Source organism: Camelus dromedarius, chromosome 4, assembly GCF_036321535.1.
Source record: "Camelus dromedarius isolate mCamDro1 chromosome 4, mCamDro1.pat, whole genome shotgun sequence".
Lineage (NCBI taxonomy): Eukaryota > Metazoa > Chordata > Mammalia > Artiodactyla > Camelidae > Camelus > Camelus dromedarius.
In genome coordinates, this window is record NC_087439.1 from 97,564,822 (window position 1) to 97,582,644 (window position 17,823).

General features: G+C 62.6%; 3 protein-coding genes across 6 annotated transcripts in view; 2 read left to right on the forward strand and 1 right to left on the reverse strand.

Moving 5' to 3' along the window:
- ANKMY1 (ankyrin repeat and MYND domain containing 1) overlaps positions 1 to 3,133 on the reverse strand; it is a 52,992-nt gene extending 49,859 nt beyond the window's left edge. For all 4 annotated transcript variants that reach the window (XM_064485344.1, XM_064485343.1, XM_064485340.1 and 1 more), the window contains exon 1: positions 2,850 to 3,133. The gene's annotated coding sequence lies outside the window, so the exon portion shown is untranslated. The remainder of the gene's footprint in view (positions 1 to 2,849) is intronic.
- DUSP28 (dual specificity phosphatase 28) lies at positions 2,378 to 4,188 on the forward strand. Its single transcript, XM_031452568.2, has 2 exons — positions 2,378 to 2,891; positions 3,126 to 4,188. Exons 1-2 carry the CDS (start codon positions 2,499 to 2,501, stop codon positions 3,252 to 3,254), a joined length of 522 nt encoding a protein of 173 aa, XP_031308428.1. The 5' UTR covers positions 2,378 to 2,498; the 3' UTR covers positions 3,255 to 4,188.
- A 3,585-nt stretch (positions 4,189 to 7,773) lies between these two features.
- RNPEPL1 (arginyl aminopeptidase like 1) lies at positions 7,774 to 17,176 on the forward strand. Its single transcript, XM_031452570.2, has 11 exons — positions 7,774 to 8,352; positions 11,163 to 11,303; positions 11,742 to 11,893; positions 12,422 to 12,538; positions 12,712 to 12,947; positions 13,178 to 13,291; positions 13,708 to 13,820; positions 14,222 to 14,330; positions 15,303 to 15,533; positions 15,608 to 15,750; positions 16,184 to 17,176. Exons 1-11 carry the CDS (start codon positions 7,789 to 7,791, stop codon positions 16,469 to 16,471), a joined length of 2,208 nt encoding a protein of 735 aa, XP_031308430.2. The 5' UTR covers positions 7,774 to 7,788; the 3' UTR covers positions 16,472 to 17,176.
- The last annotated feature ends 647 nt before the right edge of the window (positions 17,177 to 17,823 follow it).

Sequence of the window (17,823 nt, forward strand, 5' to 3'; positions counted from 1 at the left end):
TGTCAGAGGACGGTGAGTGGATATGTATAATGCATTAGGTCAAAACACAATCTTTAAGCTGAGTGGATTAAAAAAAATGGGGGGCTCTCCTGCTTTAAATGACTTTTTAGATTGACTAAGTGATGGGTACAGATTTTATCTCGACTCAGAATCACATGGAGGGCGTGGTAGCACACAGCTTCCTGCATCCCATCCAAGAGCTTCTGATCCAGCAGGTCCGGAGAGGGTGGGCCTGAGAATGTGCATTCCTACCATGTTCCCCAATGATGCTGATGCTGCTGAAATTTGGACCAGACTGTGAGAAACACTGGGCCACGGAGTGGTGGGTAGGTGGGAACAGAGGGAAGGATGACAGACAGACAGGACAAGGCAGGAGGGACCTTGAATGCCACATTAAAGACAGAAAATGCAAGACATTTTTAAACAGGATGGCAGTGCAGTCAGATGTGTCCTTTGTATTCAAAGGTTTCAAGACTTTCTGCCTGGCTCCTACTGTAATACCCCATTTCATAGCATGATCCAGGACAAACATAACTCAAAAAATTTCCAGGAAAAACTCTGCTACATTCATGCACTCTAGTATTTTCAGGTAGTCTATTGTTTTCTATGCCATTTTGCTAAAAAAAATAAATTATGGCTCATGACCCACAAAACTGATTTCACAACCCACTAATGGATCACTACTTGCTGAGTCAGGGCCAACACTCAGAAAAGCACTACATCAGAGAGCATATTTAACTACAGCAAGGAAGGCTGGAAGGCTCCCCTCGGGAGGCTGGTGCCAAGCCCAGAAGAGGGTGGCCCAAACTAAACATGGCAATCGAGGTGGACAGAATGGATCTGAGATGCTTACCGATTCATGAACTCAGTGGGATGAGAGAGCACGAGGCATCAGTTAAGAGGCCTTGGAACAGAAAACCCGCCTCAAACATCCAACAATAAAGGGCAGTTGGCTTGTTGAGGAAACCAAACAGTCCAGAAGTTGGAGGGTCTTCATGTTAGGTGATTCGGTGGCCAACAAAGTCACCAGGTACCCAGTTCCTTCCATCTCTGCTTTCATCCAAGGCTGACTTTCCTTTGTGGTCATATGGAGGACAGAGGTTTCTAAGCCCCTCTTTCCCCTGGTTCGTATGACAGCCGAAGCCCTTTCCTGAAGCAATCATGGGAGTACAGGCTTCACTGGCTGGCTGGAGGTAATCAGAAGCCCGATTCTGGAGCTGAGGTACATGGAATCTCCACCTAGCTGGACGGCTCCCAGCTTTAGAATCCTTCTTTAGAGCACATAGTGGGAAACAGATGTTGGGAAGGCCTCCACATAGGTGAAGTCTGGATCTGCAGCCAGAAAAGACCTGACTACAGACTGATATTTGAGTCTTTAGCTCAAGAGAAAGCCCTAGATAGCAGAAAAGATCTGACAGTTACCAGCGGTTGGTGGCTTCGGCTGGAATGTTCATTTTGTCAGATTTATCTAGTACGGGGGGGGGGTGTATACTGGAGAGTAATGTCTGGTAGAACGCACTGCAAATTTTTAAATGATGGAGATGAATCAGAATAAAAAAATTTTACTACTGGAATAGAATTGAAACTGCGATAACGCAGGCAGGACTGCAACAGTTACTTCCCATTGAAACAGCTCCCTGAGACACTGGGCATCAGAAAAATCTATTGAAAGCATCTCCTTAATGTCAACTGTGTAAACATTAAATGATACTAATTTTTGAAAGTTACAGTAATGACACAAAAAATAATTAAGAAAAATTTAAAAAAAAACAAAAATTAGTGGTCTATGAAGAAATGGTGAAAAACTAATGGTGCATAGCTTTATTTTTTATGAACCGTGTTTTACAAAAAAAAAGGGAAAGAAAATGCAAAAGTTACACAGACTGATTAATTAGGAAGCTGATAACAAAAAGGAATTAACATAAAGCTGTCCTAAAGGGTACTTCAGCTGGCAATGTAGTTATAAGAGATGTAGTTATCAAGGGTACACGAAACCAGGCGGCCTACAACAAAACGATGGGGAGGATACTGGTCAGTGACCAGGTGATAATCTGTGACGGGGTCCCTTGCTCGTCTGCACGTCAGCTGCAGCTTAGGAAGCCCACCTCCCTGAGCCCGCTAGAACACCGCCATCCACCCAGCTGCAAGCCTCCCGGGTCGTAGGGACAGGAACCTGCAACTCAGACATCTCAATTTACAATGGGCGGGGAAGCCCATTCACCCAGCAACCCGGCCCCGCCCACCCCAGCGCGGCCAATCCCTCTGCCGATGGCCACGAGGTCAGCCAATGGCCGCACCCGAAGCCAATCAGAAGAGGCCCCCGGACTCGGCCCAACCAATGGGAGGCGGCCAGGGATTTTTGGGCGTGCCTCGCTCGTGCACAGCCACGACGGGGCTCGCCCCAGGCAGCCGTCGGAGGCCTCTAGGACCCGGGGGCGCCCGGCCGGCCGCCCGATGGCCCAAAATAGACCCCTGGGCTGGGGACCCGAGCGCTGGTCATGGACCCGGAACAAGCCGGACGCCGCGGAGCCGCTGAGGCCGCCCCGCCGCCGTTCGTGCGCGTCGCCCCCTCGCTCTTCCTCGGGAGCGTGCGCGCCGTGGCCTCGCCGGAGCTGCTGGCGCGCGCGGGCGTCACCCTGTGCGTCAACGTCTCGCGCCAGCAGCCCGGCCCGCGTGCGCCCGGCGTGGCCGAGATGCGCGTGCCCGTGTTCGACGACCCGGCTGAGGACCTGCTGGCGCACCTGGAGCCCACCTGCGCCGCCATGGAAGCCGCGGTGCGCGCCGGTGGCGCCTGTCTCGTCTACTGCAAGAACGGCCGCAGCCGCTCGGCCACTATCTGCACCGCCTACCTTATGCGTCACCGCGGCCTCAGCCTGGCGCGGGCCTTCCAGGTGGGGCGGGACTTCCGGGCGGGACAGACTTCCGGCGAGATGAGGCGGGGCCTTCCGGGAAGGGGGTCCTTCGAGATCAGCGGAGACTGCTGGGCGGGGCGCGGCTCCGTGAGGGGGCGGGGCCTCTGGGAGGGGCGGGCCCGCACTCGGGGGCGGGGCCTCCGGGCTCTGGAGGCGTCTGCGGAACCGGCAGCGAGCGCTGCGCGGTGTCTAGCCGGACCCTCTCGCTTGCAGACCGTGAAGAGCGCCCGCCCAGTGGCCGAGCCCAACCCGGGTTTCTGGTCGCAGCTCCAGAAGTACGAGGAGGCCCTGCAGTCCCGGTCCTGCCAGCTCGGGGAGCTCTCGGGCCCGAGTGAGTCCTAGTCGGTCCGCCCTCGAGGACGCCCAGCCTCAAGAAGGGCGCTTGGAGTTTCCTGCCGCCTCGGGGTGGAAAGAGGTACACAGACGAGAGGGTGGTCTTTCCTCTCCTGCCGCACGCCGCACGCACGGAGTTTTCATTTTCTGCAACTTCCCGAAGGCCTCTGTCCCCTCTTGACGTTTGTCAAGTGCAAGGGTGTGTCCACCGAGAACTGGGAACCGTTCCTCCCCTGGTCAGCAAATTTATTAGAAAGGACTTGGTCGAGAAGGTGAAAACCACCTGGGGAATTGTAGCCAGAAAGACACCTAACTACAGAGAGATGGAGGCCGGGGAGCCAACGTCAGCAGATGGGGAAGTACAGCAATCACGGAGACCCGCCGCCCTGAGCCCGGCTGCCTTCAGCTCTGATGCGGGCGGCGCTGGGAGGACACCTACGGCTGCTGGCAGAACGTCGCGCCTGCCACCTGCTCGAACCATAGTGGCTTTCCCAAAGCTCACACAGGCCCCCTTACAGAAACCAACACGGGCTCCAGCCAGCGAGGGCCCAGTTTCTAGACTTAAACCTGCTGCAGACACGCAGGTGAGGTCGCGAGGCTGTGACAGATCACCCAGCATGGACACCCTTGGGGCTGTCAGAGTCTGTACCCACCTTACTGACCTCCCAGTCTCAACCACAGCACTGAGCCCCGGCCTAACAGCCTGCAGCCACGGGCATGCCAGCGATGCACTAACCACGGTGTGTCTGAGTATGCTGACCCCTCTTGTGGTTCAGAGGCAGCTCATCTGGACATCCTACAGCCTAAAGACTATCCTAGAAAATTAATCACAGTCAACACTCCTTAAATAAGATGTGGAGAAACTAGGTAATATGTGAGTTACAGATAATACAGTCCCTGGTTAATATATACAAATACACACGTAACAAGATAATGAATAAAACACTGTAGTTGGTGTTTATCATCTGCCTTTACCCGCAGCCAGTGCCTCGGGTCCTCTTGGTCTCTCTTGCCGGGCTGACCACCCTGCACCCTGAAGCGTGGCCCTGCCTGCACTGGTGCTGTGACCTCCGTGACCCCCGCACACAACCCGGGAGTGCTGGCAGTAATGAGGAAAATGTCCTAGCTTCCACACACTCCTCCTGGCCCCGCTGAGCAGCGGCAAAGCCCCGCTGCCCCTTAGGAGTCAGGGTCAGTCACCCCATCCAACAGAGCAACCCCTGACTTGCCTGAAGCTGAGGGGCCTGAGGAGTCCCAGATAAATGGCATCGCAGCCTCCCATCCAGGTGGGAGTGAGGCCCTCTGACCCAGTAGAGCCCAAAGTTGTGGGGATGGGAATTTCACACTTGGTGAGGCACTGGGGTGGTTGTGAAAGGACCTCCTCCTCCCCAACCCTCTTGCTCCTGCACCTTGGTTTCCAGCTGGGATGGGAATGACACCATCCATTGGTCCCTGGCTCAGAGCATAAACACCTTGTCGGTCAGCACCCAGCCCTGTGCAATGTCACCAGTCAGCAATCCCCATCCCCAAGAGCCCCAGCCCTGCTCATAACTCGACCGCAGCTCATAGTGGCTAACCCAGCTTTTACCACCTTACCCCTGGTAGCACGTGTCACTTTTTCATCAACCCCATGAGTGAGCTGCTGCCAGTGTCTCTCCACTTGGCAGGTGAGGCTCCAGTGGCTCCATCTGTAACCTCAGGTGAGCTGAGCAGTTGGCCCAGCTAGGAGGTCAGGAGCCAGGACCAAAGCCCAGATTTCTGCCATGCATGCTCACAGCACCTTTGCTGGCACACCCCTGACCTGCTGACCTGGTCCTGGGTGGCAAATGTGCAAGGATGGCAGAGCCTCGGCCAGGGTGAAAGACATCTGTGGGTCACATCAGCTTTTTATCCCACCAGCTCCCTTCTGAGAACCATCCAATTTCGGTTCCCACCAGAGGCCCAGGTATACCTAGGACCTCTGTCCCAGAGACAACACAGTACCTACCTGAACTCCATGGGCTTCCGGGAAGCCCTCCTGCCTCTGTGCCCGCCTGCTAGCAGGTGAGGCCAGGGACCCACTCCCCTCCCTGGTGTCAGCCCACTTGAATAGGGCCACCCAGTCCACGTGCATCAGGGGGAGGCTGGGGTGTCAGCTGCACCAGGCCAGCCAGGATTTGATCATCGAGAGGCTGGAGTGTGAAATTCCTTTGGGAGAAATCCCAGCCTCTGGCAGTCTCGACCCTCAGGGTCCTCTCCCCTAGGTAGACTGGCGCCAGGAGAGAGAAGGACAACCCTGCCCGTACATCCGCCCTGGACCTCTGTCAGCAAGACAGCGCCCACCACCCCCCCAACACTGAAGGCACTGTCCTTGACAGGGACCAGGTGGAGAGTGGAGACAACCACTGTGGGCTTCACAGTTCACAATGCTTTGGCAGGCTGGCTCTGACACTGAGAACAGATCTCTTTGCTCCTTCAACATTGGCTTGTGTTGGTCCTTTATAAAAATGTGGGGTGGAAGACAGCGGCACCCCAGGGGGAAAGTGGCAACAGCTTCTCTGGACCTGCAAGACTGCCCTTCTCCACCCCTCTGGTGTGCAGAGCTGGCCACTGGGAGATGCCCAGGGCCCTCCAGGGGAGAAGGGATGAGACCCAACCCCTGCTCCCCCAAGTCCCAGAGACCAGGAGGGCAAGAAGCCCTTGATGTTAACCTACCCTGAGTGTGCAGGCAGCTGGTAGACCGCTTGAGGGTGGCTAGGGCAGGCCAGTGTGGGTGCCCACATGCAGTCCAGACAGTGTTCTTCCAGCCTGAGCCCCACTGGCAGGGGGCAGGGGAAGGCTCTAAAAGGCTGGTCAAACTGAGAATGCCATCTAAAACACTCGGCCTGTGGCACCTGGGCAGGTACTGGGCTACCCAAAGCCATCAAGGACTTATCAGACCCTAGCTCTCTCCTCTCTCGAGTCCTGGATGCAGCACTGAGCTCCCTCCTCCAGTTTGGGATAGGGGTCATAGGGAAAACTGAAGAGATGCTTCAGTGCACATGCTCCACCCGAATCAATGAACACGCGTCCTCCCACTTAGCCATCCTTCCCACCCCGCCCCGAACCCACGGAGGAGGGCAATCAGGGTCACATGGATTACAGATGGGGATACTTAGTCCAGAAGGCCTAAACAGTACTCAGGGATGACACAGAAGTCAAGTGCAGGGTGACTCCTGCCCCATACTCTACCAGACAGTGATTAAGCAGTGAGAGGAGTGTGTGGGGTTACAGGCCAAAAGCCCCTTCTCCCTGAGGACCCGAATTCTCATATGATGATGACAGCAACATCTCGGTGGCCCCTCTCATGCCATGGCTTTGATATCCACCTGAAGCTAGCTCTTTGGACATCCTCACTGGTCTGCAGCCACCCTCTCTGGGCCCAGGTCTCTGGACAGGCCTGGGTGAGTGGGCTGGGGTCAGGCAGGCCAAGTCTAATTACTGCCCAGCACTCTCCTCCTACACCATCTTCCTCCAGGGCCCTGCCAGCCCTTAAGGCAGCACAGTCCCGCAGAACTTTCTACTATGGGAGGATATCTGCTCCTGTTGAATATGGTTGCCAGTAGCCAGACACTACCGTCCAAACACACATGGAGGCTTTGAAATACGGCTAGTGCAACTGAGGAGCTGCGCTAATTCTATTTGAATCTAAGCAGCCACACTTATCTTAAGGCTCCCGAGCGCCAGCACGCCCTATTCGGCATATAACACAGACCACTGCTCTCACAGGGGAGTGGGTGGGGTATATGGAAAGCATTCCCAGGGCCTGAGGCTCCCGAATGGGCTAGTAACATTGAATTCCCTACGCCACACTTCCCAGCTTCCCTGCCCCAGGCGCCCCAGCAGTCGCTGCCCCAGGAACCTGGCCTGTAGCATCCCTGGGGGATCCGTCATCCCGACTTCTGGGCTCTCCCGAGTGCGGGCCACCTGGGTAGGAAGCACACAGGGCTGCGGAGACCTCTCGGCCACGCACACCCCGGCCGCAGTGCGCCCCCAGACCCTGCGCACAACAGCCCCCGGGCTCCTGCCTCCCCGACCCCCACCCCCCCACCCCCAGCACAGCACCGGGGGCCACCTGCACACAGTAACTCCGGCCGCGCACCCCGGCTCCCCTTCCCAGCCTAACTCACACCGCCCCGGTCCCGCTCAGAGCTCCCCCAGCTCCCACCCTGCCAGCACAGCGTCCCCCGGGTCCCCTGTCTCCGGGCCCCGCACAGCGCCCCGGGCTCGCGCTCCCAACCCGACTCGCAGCGTCCCCGGCTCCCCGGGGCCCCGGTCTCCCCGCTCACCGCGCCCCCGGCTCTCCGGCCTCCCGGCGCACAGCGCCCCCGGCGGCGGCCGCGCGGAGCCCGAGCGGGGCGGCGCACAGCGCGGGGCCGGGCCGGGCGGCTCCCGGCGCGACTTCCTGTTGTGCCCGCGCCCCGTCGCCGCCGCCGCCGCCGCCGCCGCCTCCCGGCGCCCCTCGCCCCGCTGCCCGCGGCCCGGCGCGGCCGCCGCTCATGGATTTCACCTAGCGCGGCCGGCCATGGCGGCGCAGTGCTGCTGCCGCAAGGCGCCCGGCGCCGAGGCCGCGCCCGCCCGCCCGCCGCCCGAGCCGCCGCCCGCCCTGGACGTGGCCTCGGCCTCCAGCGCGCAGCTCTTCCGCCTCCGCCACCTGCAGCTGGGCCTGGAGCTGCGGCCCGAGGCGCGCGAGCTGGCCGGCTGCCTGGTGCTCGAGCTGTGCGCGCTGCGGCCCGCGCCCCGCGCGCTCGTGCTCGACGCGCACCCGGCCCTGCGCCTGCACTCGGCCGCCTTCCGCCGCGCCTCCGCCGCCGCCGCCGCCGCCGCCGCCGCCGCCGCCGCCGCCACCACCGCCGAGCCGCCCTGCGCCTTCGCCTTCTCCGCCCCCGGGCCGGGATCCGCGCCGCCGCCCCCGCTGCCCGCCTTCCCCGAGGCGCCGGGCGCGGAGCCCGCCTGCTGCCCGCTGGCCTTCAGGGTGGACCCGTTCACTGACTACGGCTCCTCGCTCACCGTCACGCTGCCGCCTGAACTGCAGGCGCACCAGCCCTTCCAGGTCATCCTGCGCTACACCTCGACCGACGCCCCCGCCGTGAGTCCGACCCGGGTGGGCGTCGGGGCGGTGAGCCGGTCGTGGTGTCGTTTCTAGGCGGCCTCTCTCTGAGTTGCCAGGATAGGGGGCATTCATGTGGGCTCTGCGCCTGAGGCAGGCGACCTGAGCCTGGGGCACCTGCCGAGAGGGTGGAGCCAGCCTGGCCTCTCCCCGGCATTCCCCCACCTGTCCCTGGAGTCCTGTCCAGGTGCTTTCAGTGGTTCCCTTCTGGTGCCTGGGGAGCCCTTAGGAGCCTTGGACCCACTGCGAGCCTGGGGGCTGGCCACAGGACAGGGAACACTGTGCCACTGCAGGAGGCCTCTCAGGTGTGCAGCAACCGTCCCTGCCTGGGGATGAGGGTAGTGTCTGGTGAGCACAGGCCGAGCCACACACTTGCTGGAGCCTGGCACTGAGAGACGGGCCAGGCAGTGCCAGATGTGGAAGGGCCTCTGTGTGACCTGGACCTTCAGAGAACTGGTGGGCCCCAGGTCTGTTCCCTGGAGGTGGCATGAGGGACATACCTGACAGAGCCGGCAGCAGGGAGGGCTGGGTTGGTTCTAATGCTTGGGGCCCCCTGGGCAAGGACTGGCGGATGCTGTCACTGGGTGGCCCCGTGTTCCCAACACAGACACACATGTTGGCTCTGCAGGGCTTTGGGCAGGGGGCACCTGCTGCCCCAGGGGCTCAGCAGAAAGGCTGGGTGAGCCAGGCTGGGCGCTGTGGCCGCAGCACCTCTCCACCATGGATGGAGCAGGGCCTTTCCTTTCATTCCCACAGTGTGGGATTTGCTGGGTTCCCAAGGGGACAACATACGTATGACACTACCTCCCCCCGCACTCCCCCCCACACACAACATACTCCAGCTCTGGGAGGCCCAGGAGGTCCCATCAGTCACTGTCCATGGCATGTAAATGGACAGGGTGATGGACAGGTGGCATAGAGGCCAGGAGCCATCAGGGTGACATGTGGACAGGAAGAGCCTACGGGCTTCCTAGGATTCCCAGGAGCCCTCAGCAGGCCCTGCCACTTCATCTCCTTTGTGAGCTTCTGTGTGTTCTGGCCCGGCCACTGGCCTGCTGGGTTGGCCCCTGCTGCCTACTGGGGGTAGTCTGGGGTTCTGACACCTGACATATACACCTCCGGCCACACTAGTGAGAACAGAGGGACGTGGTGCTCCCTGACCTTGATCTGTGAACTTGGAGCCCACGCACGGTCTACCCAGGTCAGGCAGAGTGGCCCGCAGAGGGGGGCTAGGGCCTGTTACAGGCCACCCTTGCTGGCCTGACCCTATCCCCAGCAGCCTGACCATGAGGGCCTGTCCCCAATGTGAACCAAGGACCAGCTGCAGCGGGATCCACTGCAGGGAGCCTCCTTAATGCAGATTCCAGGGTCCCAGCCCTAGGAAGCTCTGTGGTGGGGCCCAAGAGTCTGTATTTTTTAACAGACTCCCCAGACAGGCCTTCTGAACATCTTTTCTGCACAGCCCCGGGGGGCCGCAGAAAAGAAGGACACCCCTGCAGGCTCCCTGTGGTGAGGGGCAGAGACGGCGGCCTAAAGGAAGTTTGGAAGGAGTTTCTGAGCACTGCCAGCGGTCCGGCTGGGTCTGCAGGACCGGGATAGGCAGCCCCTCTGGGCCTGGGATCTGCGGTTTGTGGAGGAGGGAGTGCCATCTGGGCCTGGGATCTGCAGGAGAGGCAGCCCCACCAGGTCTGGGGTCTCGGCAGCTGTGGTAGCTGTCAGCTGTGGAGTCCCTGACCTGCCACTTGTGGAGGACTGGGGTCCTTCCATAACGGCCCTAGGAGGACCTCTATGTGCTTGGTCACTGAAGTGGACAAGGAACGACCCAGTTTCCTTCAGTGATCATGTTTTGGCAGAGGGAAGGTGGGGAAAACAGAGTCGGGACCCCGAAAAACAGCTGCAGTCAGGTTGGGGGAGCCCCTCCCAGGCTCTGTGCTGACCTTTCTGGAGATGCCAGAAAGCTTGGGCGGAGATGAAAAGTGGTGTGTGGAAGTGGCGGTGGGCCAGGCTGCAGGCGTGGTCCTAGGCAGAGCTGGTGGCCGGGGTGGGCAGGAGGGCACGAGGAGGGGCTCCCTGGGGGGGGTCGGGCCTGGCCTCAGGCTCTAGGGGAGGTTGGCCAAGAGGGCCACAGTGTCCGGCGGCCATGGAGGTGGTTGGCAGCACCAGCACCTGGGGACACTGGCTGGCTGCAGAGAGGTCAGACAAGCACCCCCGCCATGGGCCCCGCTGCAACTTGGGAGTCCTCTGACCCCTCCTCCCAGCACCCTTCCTGGCTGAGGCCTGGGAGAACTGGGACTCGGGTGCTCTGACTGTGTCTCGATTTCCCCTGGGAAGCGGATGAGGGGCACAGGCTGGGAGACGGCCTCCTGTCTGGAGGGAGACTGGCCTGCCTGCCCGGGGGCTGCTGTTGGCCCTGGATGAGCCCAGTCGGCACAGCCCCTCTGGACCCTCACTCCCTTCCTCTCCAGCTGCTGCCCCCAGCGGCTCCGGGCCTGGAAGCCTGGACAGTGGGGTTGGGGCTGCTTCCTACAGCCTTGCCCTCTAGGGGAACTCTGCCCAGCTGTCAGGAATGAAGGCCAGGCTGGCAGGCGTATCCTGGCATCCCCATGTGCCGCTCTCTGTGGGACAGGGTCCCAAGTCCCCCTGGTCCTCAGGTGCCCCCGCCTCACTGGGACGAGGAGGGCCGTCCGCCAGCAGCTGTGGTCTCCACGAGGCCTTGGCTCACTGTGTCGGGGAGGGTGTGACTGCCAGAGCCCGGGACCATGGGTGACGCCTGCCCCCACCCGCTGCAGATCTGGTGGCTGGACCCGGAGCTGACCTACGGCAGCGCCAAGCCCTTCGTCTTCACCCAGGGCCACTCCGTCTGCAACCGCTCCTTCTTCCCTTGCTTCGACACGCCCGCCGTCAAGTGCACCTACTCAGCCGTCGTCAAGGTTGGTGCCCGCCGGCAGCCCTCCTCCTCACTTCCTGCCACTGGGACCGCTGTCCTGGGAGCCCACCCTCCCTGATAGGGTCGGAGTCCGAGACCCAGCATGGGCCCCAGGACCCCAAGGAGGGGCGGCTCAGTTGGAGCTGCTGGGTCCCAGGGCCCCTGGCCTGAGCGTGGCAGCACCCCCGCCCCACTTCTACCCCCGGCTTGGGCAGGCGGTGTGCAGACCAGGAGCTCGGGGCTCCCCAAAGAGCGTGGGGGTCCCTGATGGGGATGAGGGGGTCCCTGACAGCATAGCTGCCTGGCCCAGGTTGTAGGGCTTCCCGTCGGGGACGTGGGTGTGGGGCTTTCTAACTGAGGACGAGGGGTGGCCTGACAGGGCGCACAGGGTTCCCCATCACAGACAGGGGTGCCCTGATGGGTGGGGCCTCCTCGAACACAGGCCCCGTCGGGGGTGCAGGTGCTGATGAGTGCCACCCAGAGCACCTATGTGGAGGAGGAGGGCGTCTACCGCTTCCACATGGAGCACCCTGTGCCTGCCTACCTCGTGGCCCTCGTGGCCGGGGACCTCCAGCCGGCAGACATCGGGCCCAGGTAGGGCTGCCTCTTGCTTCCCCCAGCTGCTCCCGCCACCTGGGGTCTAGGCCTCAGGGTGATCTTGCCGTGGACTGGGTGTCCGACCTGCGCAGCGGCTGCCGTGTTGCTGGCACGCTGTGCGGCCAGCTCTGCCCTGCCTTACTGCCACTGCCCAGGGCCATCCCTGCCAGGCTCCTCTCACTCCCCTGTACCCCCTGGCCTGGAGGCCAGGCTCCCGGCCTCATCAGCACCCTCCCCAACCTGGTCCTCCTGCAAGACCATGCTGCAGCCTGACACACCCTCACTCTTGTGTGGGCTCTGTCAACTCAGAGACAGAAGGAGCCAGCAGTCCCTCGGCGTGTGGCCTGGCCCTGGCTGTGGGAAGGGGCTGCATGGTGGCAGTGAGTGAGGTGGGGCGGTGGGCAGCAAGCAGCGGGCCAGACTAGGTGCAGGTGTTATTTCAGCCCAGAAGCCCAGAGGGAAGGCCTGGTGGGGTAAGCGGGGCGGGGGCTAGTTGGCCCCGGCCCACCCTCTCCCCTGTGACAGGAGCCGTGTGTGGGCCGAGCCATGCCTCCTGCCCACGGCCACTAGCAAGCTGTCAGGCGCGGTGGAGCAGTGGCTGAGTGCCGCCGAGCGTCTGTACGGGCCATACATGTGGGGCAGGTACGTTCGGGGGCGCCTGGGAGCCCTGGCTGGCTGCAGGAGGGGTCCGAGGACTCCCAGGGAACAGCGGGCTCCATGATGGGGGCCTCGTCTGACGCCTGGCGGGGGAAGTGATGCTCGCTGCCCAGGCCCCAGCTGTCTAACGGTCACCCGTGCTCCCCATCCCCGGGCAGGTATGACATCGTCTTCCTGCCCCCCTCCTTCCCCATCGTGGCCATGGAGAACCCCTGCCTCACTTTCATCATCTCCTCCATCCTGGAGAGTGACGAGTTCCTGGTCATTGACGTCATCCATGAGGTGGCCCACAGCTGGTTTGGCAACGCCGTCACCAACGCCACGTGGGAGGAGATGTGGCTGAGCGAGGGCCTGGCTACCTATGCCCAGCGCCGCATCACCACGGAGACCTATGGTACTGGGCTGGGGAGGGGCGGGGGTGGCGCCACCATGGCCTCGTGCTGGCTGGCGCCACCAGGGCTGTCCTGGGCACCACGCAAGGGGCTGAGAGCCCAGCCTGGTCCCAGGGTGTGGCCCCTCTGCCATGCGTGTCCAGCCACAAGGCTCAGGGCAGGGAGCATCCACACCTGCCCCAGGTGCTCAGGCTGGCCTCCCGCCTCCCCCTACCTCCCTGCCCCCGTCCAGGTGCTGCCTTCACCTGTCTGGAGACAGCCTTCCGCCTGGACGCCCTGCACAGGCAGATGAAGCTTCTTGGAGAGGACAGCCCGGTCAGCAAGCTGCAGGTCAAGCTGGAGCCAGGTGCCTACTCCCACCAGGACCTGGCCTGGGCCTGCAGACGTCACCTGCAGGGCCTTCTTGCCCACTGCTTGCTTCCTCTGGCTGGGTGTCCCTGTCTTCCAGCATGGCATCCCTGCAAAGGCCAGGTCAGGCCCTCCCAGCCCCAGGAAGGCCTTCCCTAGGCTCCCTCAGCCTGCCACCACCTCTCACAGGCTCTGAGCACCCATCACTGTGGTGTGTGGACCCTCGGTCTCCCCTTAGGCCCCCCCCCCCGGGACAAGCAGGCCCAATCACTGCACCCCCAGGGCATCCGGACGTGAGGGAAGGTGGCCCTCAGCTCTTCCCCCTGCACAGCCCCTGACCCCTGTCCGGCCGCCATCCCTTGGGACACAGGAGGGTCAGGGCACCACCCAGAGCCCAGGGTGTTCCCCTTGCAGGGGTGAACCCTAGCCACCTGATGAACCTGTTCACCTACGAGAAGGGCTACTGCTTCGTGTACTACCTGTCCCAGCTCTGCGGGGACCCCCAGCGCTTCGATGACTTCCTCCGAGTGAGCAGCCCCTCCCGGGACAGGCCCCGCCTCTCCTACCCCATCCACACCCGCCCCGCCCTCGGGGCTGTGCCCTTCTCCCCCAGGCGCGGTGGGGGCGGGGGCGGGGGCGGGGCTGTGGGTGGAGCTGGGACCTGCCCGCCTCTCTCAGGGGCAGTGCCTGGGGGGGCAGCGCCTGGGTGCTGCCTCCTGTCTTTCCCACCCTCCCACGCGTGGCCGCTTGGCAGGGCCAATGAGGCAGCAGTGGTGTCTCTGCACCCGCCCTGGGCTTGCACACCCCTCTGTGCAGACCCCTCGGGGCGGGGCCTCTTCTAGCCGGCCATGCTGTACAGGTCCCAGCTCTGGGGGGGCGATATGTGCCCAGCTCCCAGGCCTGCTGAGCCCTGCCCCCGCCCTTGCAGGCCTACGTGGAGAAGTACAAGTTCACCAGCGTGGTGGCCCAGGACCTGCTGGACTCCTTCCTGACCTTCTTCCCGGAGCTGAAGGAGCAGAGCGTGGACTGCCGGGCAGGTGAGGTCCACCGCCCACCACATGTCCTCACGCAGCGAGCCCACGGCCTGCCAGGGTGGGTGTGGGGCTCTCCCTCACACGATGCCACGTCTGCCTGAGGAGAGCCCCTTGGGTTCACCCGTCCTTCCTGCAGCCAACCCTCGCTAGGCTGGATACCATAGGAGTAGAGAGGAGGGTGTGCTTCCCAGCCTGATGGGACCCTGGGGGCTTCCCAGAGGAGGCTGCACTTAAGCCAGGCAGACTTGATTAGGCAGTCCCAGAAAGAGAGCCATGGAAAGTGTGTGCAAAGGGCCTGGGGCAGGATCTGCAGGGCAGAGGGAGGTTTGTCTCAGAGCTGGCTGAAGCCAGCTGGCCTGCTTGCATGACGCTCGTGAGGGTGTCTCTCGGGGTCCGAGGGCTTGGGGGCCAAAGAAGAAACAGAAGGGGTCTGCTGTCTAGGGAGAGGCCAGGGTTTGCTAGAAGGCGGTGAGGTATGGCTGGGAGGTCTGGGCATGGGGGCCCTGTGCTTCGAAAGGGGCAGTAAGCGCGCTCAGGGTTCTGGGGCTTAGAGGGTGGGTAGAACTTGTTCCCTCCGCGGCCGCCTCTTGGGCTTTAGAGCAGGAACACCCCTTTACCAGTGCGTTGCTACCCGCCCTGTCACGGTGCAGTGCCCCCCTCCGATCTCCCTGCCACGGGGTTAAAGTGCCTCACTGTCTTCCACTCAGGAGAGACCTGGAGGGGTGGGGGTCCCTCAGTCACCAACCCAAGTCTTCTGCCTCCCTGTGCCCCTTCACAAAAGCCACTCCAGTGGCCTGCAGGGCAGGGGCTGGAGCTGACCCCAGCCTCCCCAAACTTCCCCACTCTTGGGGCTGCCGGGCCCTGGGATGGTCACACCCAGGAACACCCTCAGGGTCAGGAGTCTCCTGTACAGGCCTGCTCAGGCAGCCACTCTCCAGCCCAGGAGGAGGCCCCAGGATCTCGTGTCCCCTGCAGGGCTGGAGTTCGAGCGCTGGCTTAATGCCACGGGCCCCCCGCTGGCTGAGCCAGACCTGTCTCAGGGGTCTAGCCTGACCCGGCCGGTGGAGGCCCTCTTCCAGCTGTGGACTGCGGAGCCCCTGGACCAGGCGGCCGCCTCTGCCAGCACCATCGACATCTCCAAGTGGAAGACCTTCCAGACTGCACTCTTCCTGGACCGGCTCCTGGATGGGTCCCCGCTGCCCCAGGGTGAGTCCCTCAGCTGCCTGGGTGGCTGGGGAGGGGTGCGCCTGCAGGGCCCTGACCTGCCCGCCACCCCGCAGAGGTGGTGATGAGCCTGTCCAACTGCTACTCCTCCCTGCTGGACTCCATGAACGCCGAGATCCGCATCCGCTGGCTGCAGATCGTGGTCCGGAACGACTACTACCCCGACCTCCACAGGGTCCGGCGCTTCCTCGAGAGCCAGGTGTGACTGGCCCGCACGGGCCTCCTCCCCTAGCCGCTGCACCCCCCACGGCCCCCTGGTCTGACCGCTCACGCTGGGCACCCCAGAGAATGGTGCGGGGAAGACGCACGATCTAAGGTGGCAGTTGGGGGAAGAGACCAGACACCGCCAGACCCTGGGAGGCTGTGCCCGGAGGGGCCAAGCTGGGAGCAGAGACCGGGCCTGGACACCGGGGCATCTGAGCTCCTCAGAGGTCCCAGTGGTCCCACAGGGGCCCTGGCCTCCCCACTCCCCCACCTATCCCCTGTCAGCACCCTCAGCCCAAGCTCCCTGGAGACGGGGCCTCTGTAGAAGGCCTGTGAGTGACAGGGTGAGGGCAGAGGGGTCCCGCTGTGGCCGTGTGGGGGCGGCCAATTCTCCTGAGTGCCCTGCACCCCGCCCCCTCCCCCCACAGATGTCCCGCATGTACACCATCCCGCTGTACGAGGACCTGTGCACCGGCGCCCTCAAGTCCTTCGCCCTGGAGGTCTTCTACCAGACGCAGGGCCGGCTGCACCCCAACCTGCGCAGGACCATCCAGCAGATCCTGTCCCAGGGCCTGGGCCCCGGTGCCGAGCCCAGCGTGGAGCAGGGCAGTGCCGGAGCGGACTCAGAGGCGGATGCGGACACACCAGCCCTGCTGCTCGGGGACGAGGCCCCCAGCAGCGCCATCTCTCTCAGGGACGTCAATGTGTCTGCCTAGCCCTGACCTCCAGACACCACGATTGTGCCTTCTGTGGCCCGGGCCTGCCATGACTGTGCCACGGCTCTGGCCGTGAGCTCTGCCCGGGCCCACGTGCCCCACTCACGGGCTTTCCCAGGGACCTGCCCAGGGCCAGCCGAGGCCAGTGGACCCGGTCCCCCAGCTCTCTTGCACTGCAGGCCCCAGAATGGCCAGCACATGCCACGCCCTCCTGTCTCAACACTGACTGCCAGATGCTGCCCCGGGTTGACAGCCACCGCCACACTGTGCCTTAAGTCTGCTGGGAGGCCTGGCTGTGCTGTCCCCATAGCGAGCCTCGCCCTGCAGAGCCCTGCACCCCGCCCCGGGGGCTGGTAGTCTCCATTGTCCCTGGCAGAGGGACAAGGACATAGACATGCCCTCAGTGTGGGGGCAGGGGACACTAAGGAGAGGGTGGATGTCCCTGGGGAGGGGCCCCCCCAAAAGCCTTAGCTCCTCAGGGAACATGGGGTCCCAGGCCCCCGGGGGGAGTGGGACAGGACCGTCTGTCTTGTGGCTGCCTACGGCGAGAGCAGCAGTAACACAGATGGGGGCAGGTGGTACTGGTGCTCTTAGGCCCACCCTGCTGGCAGAGGCCTGGGGACCCCGGTTAAAGCTGGGCCACCTGGGGGACCCCTGCAATAGGGTCACCATGATTGTCCCATTAAACCTCCACTCTGCAAACTACCTCCCAACTTGTTGGTCCCAACTCTTTTCCTTCATGTGTGCCCAGCTGCCGCGAGGCAGGGTCTAGAGCTGGTCAGCCCTGTCCTCAGACACAGGCTCCCGGCCAGAGGCAGGGAGATGCTGGATAGGGCTGCGGGCCTTCCTAAGCACCCAGCCACTCCTGACCATTGGCTCTGCCCTCAGGCCCCAGATCCTGCCCTGCAGCCCCGGGGGTCTGAGCAGCAGCCACGGGCTGCCCCCACCCTCCCCGACCCCCTGTCCAGGCCTCTGCCACCCCCCTTTCCTGGACCTAGCACACCGATATAATGGAGGTCACTTGTCACCACCCTCGCTGTGAGCCTTTCTCAGTGGTGCTCCCCTGCCCCAAACTGGAGTAAAGGAAAAGGTGAGTGCAATCTTGGAAGATGGAGACTGAGGGGCTGCGGATGTCCACCGGCACAGGCACAGTGTGGCTGCAGGTGAGGGGGGAGTTCAGGAGAGGAAACAGGGCGGGGACCCCATGGGGGCCTCTCCACGAAGCATGGCTGTGCTGTGGGTGCAGGAGTGATGCGGCTACTGGGGCCAAGGGCAGGGTCCCGCTCAGCGTGTCGGGGTCTCCCATGGGATTACTGACACGCCTCTGTTCGTGGGTCTCTGTGCCAGGCAGC